The sequence below is a fragment of the Equus quagga genome, chromosome 9 (genome assembly GCF_021613505.1).
Source record: "Equus quagga isolate Etosha38 chromosome 9, UCLA_HA_Equagga_1.0, whole genome shotgun sequence".
Taxonomy (NCBI): Eukaryota; Metazoa; Chordata; class Mammalia; order Perissodactyla; family Equidae; genus Equus; species Equus quagga.
In genome coordinates, this window is record NC_060275.1 from 66,750,954 (window position 1) to 66,757,810 (window position 6,857).

Here is a 6,857-nt window from a genome sequence, read left to right on the forward strand (position 1 = left end):
CCCCCCCCCCCCCCCCCCCCCCCCCCCGTACACAGTTGTATATCTTAGTTGCAGGTCCTTCTGGTTGTGGGGTGTCTGTCATTAATGGTGTTCTTCATCTCCAGAATTTCTGTTTGGTTTTCTTTTAGAGGTTCAGTTTCTTTGGTGAATGACTCCTTCTGCTCATTAATTTTATTCCTGAGCTCAGTGAACTGTCTTTCTGAGTTTTCTTGTAACTTGTTGAGTTTTTTTATGACAGCTATTTTGGATTCTCTGTCATTCAGGTTGTAAATTTCTGTGACTTCAGGACTGGTTTCTGGAGAGCTGTCATTTTCCTTCTGCTCTGCAGTGTCACTGCAGTTCCTCACGGTGTTTGATGAAGTGATCCTCTGCTGGCACATCTGTGGTGGTGTTGGGTTGCAGATTCCACCTGCCATGGCTGGGCTGGGCCAGAGCTGTGTTTTCTGATCCTGCCCCATCTGCTGGAAGTTGGGCCGGTCAGGCTCATCTGCATTGGTGCACTGGCCGCAGCTGCTTGGCAGGTCACGCATACACGTACAGGTGGGGCCTCTGTGCTCCGCCAGCAGGTCACTCTGGTGTGAGACCACTGTGCTTGGCAGGGGACTGGTGGAGCTGCTGCGCTCAGTAGGAAGGGAGGCGTGCTTTCTTTCGCGCACGTGGGCCAGCTCTGTGTTTGTGGGCAGTTCAGCTGAGCCGCTGTGCTTGATGTGGAACATTTGCATGGGCGGGGCTGCTGTGGCACAGCAGGTGTTCCCATGGCCTGGGCCACCCCTCTGAAAGTGATCGTGCACAGGCCAGGCTGCCCCCGCCTCATACAGCCGCCCGGCTGCTGTGTGAGGGTCTGCGCCCTGGATGGCTGCTGCCAGTGATGGGGAGGGGGCTGCTCCCCTAGTCCCTCTGCTTCCTGGGGGCCAGTCCCCCACCTTCAGACGTACGGCTGCATGGATCTCAGCATCCTGTCGTGCTGTGTGGGGAGACCTCTCTTGGTTAATGGATGTCCATTTAGTCGTAACTCAGGGGAGAGACAACAGGAACAACTCAGTCTGCTATGATGCTGACGTCTAAACGTTATTTTAATGGCTGGGTAATTTTTGATAATTAATATAGCCATTTTCCTATTAATTGGCATGCCAGTCATTTCTGTGGGGTTTTTTTATTTTTAGAGACAACCCTGAAGTGACCACTGACAAATTATTATCTCTTGGATTATTTTTAAACTGGATTCCTGCAAGTTATACCTTGCCTTTTGCATTTGGCTATATGTCTTGAGGATCATTCCCTATAGAGCTTACCTTGGGCATTTTAATGGCTACATAGTTGTTCATAACTTATTTAGTCAACCCCCTGCCTCCATGAATGGCTATTAGGCTGTTCCTGCATTCGATTGTAATGACAAAGCTGCAGCAAACATCTCTGCATGTTTCACATTCTTGTATGTTTCGCTTGGCATACCTTTCTGCAAGAGTGACTGTAGGATCTATTTCCAGCAGCAAGAAGTCAGAAACAATGTAACCCCAGGCAGAACCCAGCAAGGATACTGTCCTCTCCTTGCCCTGAGGGGACCCCTAGTCTCATGGCCAGATCCCATTAAGCCCTGCACATCTGTCCACAGCTGGTGGTACATGTGGGGGTGTCAGGAATGGCGACCACAGTCACGCTGGAGAAGTGTGGGCACAACAAGGGCTACAAGGGGCTGGACAACTGCCGCTTCTGCCCCGGCTCCCAGTGCTGCGTGGAGGATGGGCCTGAAAGCATTGACTCCATCATCGACATGGACACTGTATGTCAGAGGGTCACTACGCTGGGCCTGGATGTATCGGTGACCATCTCACAAGATGCTGGCAGGTAGGGCACCAAGGGGCCCTCTGGGTTGGCTGTGGGCAGGGTTTCCCTCCTCTGCCAGCTCAGGCTGGTGTTCAGCCAAATGTGTTGACTTTGACCTTTTTAGGACAAGCACTCACCTTTTTTTTTTTTTTTTGGTGAGGAAGATTGGTCCTGAGCTAACATCTATTGCCAATCTTCCTCTTTTTGCTTGAGGAAGATTTGTCACTGCGCTGACATCTTTGCCAGTCTTCCTCTATTTTGTATGTGGGACACCACCACAGCATGGCTTGATGAGTTGTGCATAGGTCCGTGCCCAGGATCCAAACCCATGAACCCTGTGTCGCTGAAGCAGAGAGCATGAACTTAACCACTACACCACTGGGCTGGCCCCTCACTTTTTTAAAAAAAACTTTACTGATTTATCACCTGATTAAAGCATGGGATATTAATAGTATTATCCATATTTTTATGTAGGGAACTTTACATAGCATTTCATATGATATAATTCTTACCATGCACAAGAGCTAAGTATATATATATAAATAAACAGAGTACATTAGTATATATACAGAGCTGAGTATATATATAACAGGCCCCACTGATTCTGCTTCTGGAACTCATTATGTATGGATCCGTCCACTTCTTCCCACCCAGGCCCCTGGCATCTCTCACCTGGACGCTGCCCCAGCTGCCTCCATGGCGTTCTTCCTGCCACCCCACCCCGACCCTGCCAGTCCTTCTCCCCTAAGCAGTGATTTCTGTATTAGTGTCATGTGACTGCTGTAACAAATTACCACGTGGGGGGCTTAGGACACCAAAAATTTATTCTCTCCCAGTTCTAGAGGCTAGAGGTCCACAGCCAAGGTGTGGGCAGGGCTGGCTCCCTCTGCCTCTTCCAGGCCTCACTCCTGGCGTCAGGAGGCTGCTGGCAGCCCTCAGCGATCCTTGGCTTGTGGATGCATCACTGCCTCCATCATCATGTGGCCGTCTTCCCTGTGTGTGGATTCACATGGCCTTCTTATAAGGACACCTGTCATTGGATTTAGGACCCACCCTAGTCCAGCATCACCTCATCTTCACTATTTACATCTGCGGAAACCCTCTATCCAAATAAGGTCACATTCTGAGGTTCCAGGTGAACAAGAATTTTGAGGAGAAACTATGCAGCCTATTATGAGGTCTTTTATAAATTCAAGTCAAATGATGTCCCTTCCTTGCTTAATCCCTCCTACAGCTCCCACTGCTCCAAGAATCAAATCGCAACCTCTGCCCACCACCCACTGGTTCTGTGTGGTCTGGCCCCTGCCCACCTCTCCAGCCTCATCTGCCTCCACTTTCCCCTCACCCACTGCCTTCCAGACACACAAACCTCCTCCTATTTTTCAAACACACTAAGCTCACGCTAGCCTCAGGGCCTTTGCATGTGCTGTGGCCTCTGCCCAGAATTCACCTCCCTCTGATAACACCTTTTCCAGGTCTTAGCTCCAATTTATCACGTCCTTGGGGAGGCCTCCCCAGCCTCCCAGACGAAGTTACGTCCTCTCTGTTCCACACCTTCTCAGCACTAAGTGCCTCCATTTCTCAACACTTGATATTCTTCTCCAGCCCAAAGGCGACAGGTGGCAAATTCAGGGGACTGAAAGAATGAAGGAGTGACTCAATTCACCATCAGTCTCATTTTAAAACTAATTTTAAGATACACAGATAATTCTGGAATATATTCTCACATGTTCCTCTTGTGAGAAATTCTTTTGCCCTCCCTCCTTCCACCACTGATCCCTCTGTTAAACCAGAGTGTTGACTTGGAGCCCTCCTGCTCGCCGCACGCCCTGCGTGTGCACAGGGAGTCTGCCAAGGCACCGCGTTAGGGGTGTGCTGTCGGCTTTTACCTCCCACATGCACGCCCACCTGGAGTCATCAGGGGTTTTCCTTTTCACTGGCTTGGGAGAGAGGCAGTCTTCCCTCTTGCAGATTTCTGCTGAAGTTGGGGTCTTACGGTGGATTTGGACGGAGGGGGTCCTGTTGGTCGGTGGACTGACTTTGACCCCGTTGTGATCTCCCTGCCGCCCCCGTGCCCTGGGCTTAGGTACCTCTGCGACTTCACCTACTACACCTCCCTGTACCAGAGCCACGGCCGCTCCGCCTTCGTCCACGTGCCCCCACTGGGCAAGCCGTACAACGCAGACCAGCTGGGCAGGGCACTGCAGGCCATCATCGAGGAGATGCTGGATGTCCTAGAGCAGTCGGAAGGCAAACTCAGCTGTCGCCACAAACACTGAGAGCCACTCAGGCCTCCCAGGACCTGGTGCCACCGGGGACCCGGGGAGACGTCTGCCCGCGGGGCCTGGCCAGGGAGGCCCAGCTCCTCAGCTGAGATCGGATTTGGATCACATGTCCCCACTGACACGCCTCTGCTCCCTCTTTCTCTGCGCAGCTGCCGTTGATTTGAAGGAGGCAGCTGCAGATGTTTGCTCTATTCCCCTTTGCTTCTGGGGATGCGGCTGTGACGGCTGCTGGTGGGTCCTGATTTCCTCAGAGAGCCCTGGTCGGGTGGGTGTCACGCTGGGATCCCACGGCTGGGCCGCCTGTGCACTTTTCCAAGTCTCTGGCGAAGGGTTCCAGACTCCCTCTGCCCGGGCTGGCTTTTCCCAAACTTAGAAGCCTCTCGAGCCCCTGCCCTCAGCCGGTCCAACAGCCTGGACAGCCCCGGAAAGCACAGCCTTGGCTGTGGCGTGGCTTTCTTTCTCTCTTGTTCTCTTTTCAAAACAATAGTGCTAGTTTGGGCACAGAGTAATTTATATTCCCTTTGGTTCAAAAGCAAGCTTCAGCCAACAACAGCAGTGTCTTTTCTTTTTCAACAGTGGGGCGCGACCCCTCTTGCCTCCTGCCCTAACCCTGAGCTGCATCTTTGTGGTGGGGCTGATGTGGAGGTCCGGCTGGGGCTGCCGCCCGTGGGAGGGCGAGCCTGCTGCCCCAGGTGGCGGAGGGGGCGGCTGACCCTCTGTGCACCCAAGCGCCCCTGGCCTGCGGAGCTGCCGCTGCCGGGAAGGCAGACCTTGTCATTGCGATGTGCGCATGGATTTTTTTAATGTGTAAAAATTTGTAGCAGCTGCAAACCCACCCCACATCTGGCCTGGGTTTTCACAGTCTTGATGCTGATGCTGGGGATCAGCTTCTTGTGCTCCGTCACTGGGGGCCCAAAATGGGGTTTGGGGGCTGGTGTTTGCTGGGCTGCGTTGTACTGGCGTCCAAGCAGAGGGCGGCGGGGCAGCCGGCCGGCCTTTGTGTAGACGGTTCTGGAGGCGCGCCCAGGACTCAGGAGTAAATGTTTATCTCCCTCCCTGCTGACTTTGAACTCACCACCCAGGGATGAGAGTGACGTCCCCCGGGGGACGAAGCCCAACTGGGCCCTGACCCCGCCGGCCGGCCGCGCTGCCGGGAGGCGCGGAGGAGGGCATGCGCTCTGCGGTCCTCTTGTTTCCGGAGGCCGCGCAGTGGCAGCGTTTCCCTAAGGGCAAGGCTGCGGGAATGGGGAATCGGAGGTCATGTTGGGTCGCCTGGTGTTTCCCGGCATGCAGTTCTTTTTGAACAGCTGAGATCTTTGTTTTCTTAAACATCCACCCTCTCTCCCCATGCTCGATGGCCGGGGTGGCTCCTGCCTCTGCTGAGCTGCTGTGTCACTTGGGAACCGGGTGGATGGGCGTCTGAGTTAAACACATTTTCTGAGTCCTGGGCTTTCTCTGGAGGGGGAAAGTGGGTGCAGGTGGGGACTTTGGGTCAGCGCTTGGCAGTGGTGTGGACTGTGGCCAGGAGGTTAAAATGACCTGGACTCTGCTCCCCTTTCCGTACCAGCCCTCCTTCTGCCGGAAACGCCCTCCCCAGGTCTCCAGTTGGGGTTTGCAGTCTCCTGAGAAATCCCCAGTGTGAGTTGTCATTGCATCCGCTTGCTCAGCCAGCCTCTGCCAGCAGAGGTTGTGACTCTTTTGAATGTGGGGAGCTCAAGGTCCAGGGATCGCCTAGAGAGCTCCTCTTCAGAACAACATCAAGCTCCATGTAGCTCTGCTTCCCAAAGGTCTGACCTGCCAGGCTCTGAGGAGAAAATGGATCTAGGCAAGATGCGGGGCTGGAGGTGAGCAGGTCTGAGCTTAGCTGGGCACCAGCTGGAACCCAGACATGCCACCCCTAAACTTCACATTTATCTTTCTTTTGTCCTCAGCCCACCTCTCTGTTTAAAGGACCATGGGAGTTAGCAACTTAAAGCTATAACTGGTTGTCCGACCATTGTCGAGTGCGTGTGTGTCATTTTTGTGTTCCTGCAGTGGTTTCAGATTTCCTCGAGTCCAGCTGGAATCCTGTCCTTGTTCACAATGCAGAGCATTTAGCTCATTTTTATTTAATCAGACAGCCATTAAGTATTTCACTTGCTCCCTGCCCAATTTTCTAGTTTTCTGTTTTAAATTTTTTAATCTTTTTCTTTTGGGAAGACTCATCCATTCACTCCATGGCATGTCTGTCTGCATTTGTTGGGTCTCCAACTAAAATGCCCTTGTGTGTGAAGGGGACCAGGTCCTATTCCTTCTCCCTTATCATTTTTAGAGTCTCAAGTGGCATGGAGGGCACAGAAGGGGCAGAGGGATGGGCCTGTGGAGTGGGTGTGGCTTGGCAGGTGTGCAGGAGAGCAGTGCCAGAAGTGGGGGCACCAAGTGTTAAAGTGGAAAGATGGGCTGAGAGATGTGGTGGGAAGGCTGGAGGGGGAAATGAGAAGTGATGCTGGGGGGTCTTGTAGGAGAGAGGAGGGGCCCCTCCCTGGTGAGCCCATGGAGGCTGGTGCGATGGGGAACAGTGGAGCTGGGACAGTGACCTGGGTGTCTGGTGATGGCGTCTCCTTCAAGATGGCAGAGCCTCTGCACCCTGTACCTTTCTTCTTGTCTCAGCACCTTTGGCTCCCCTCCCCGCCAAAAAGATCAGCGGTACGTGCATGAGTATGTGGCCTGAGAAAGAAATAAAACAGAGTGGATAGAAAGAGGTGGGAA

At 53.2% G+C, this 6,857-nt stretch overlaps 1 protein-coding gene across 2 annotated transcripts in view; it reads left to right on the forward strand.

The window, feature by feature from the left end:
* Positions 1-4,659, forward strand: part of PGPEP1 (pyroglutamyl-peptidase I) — a 28,870-nt gene extending 24,211 nt beyond the window's left edge. For both annotated transcript variants that reach the window (XM_046671534.1, XM_046671535.1), the window contains exons 4-5: positions 1,613-1,845; positions 3,911-4,659. In XM_046671534.1, the coding sequence (XP_046527490.1) occupies positions 1,613-1,845; positions 3,911-4,103 (426 nt within the window). In that variant the 3' untranslated portion in view covers positions 4,104-4,659. The remainder of the gene's footprint in view (positions 1-1,612; positions 1,846-3,910) is intronic.
* Positions 4,660-6,857: the final 2,198 nt, after the last annotated feature.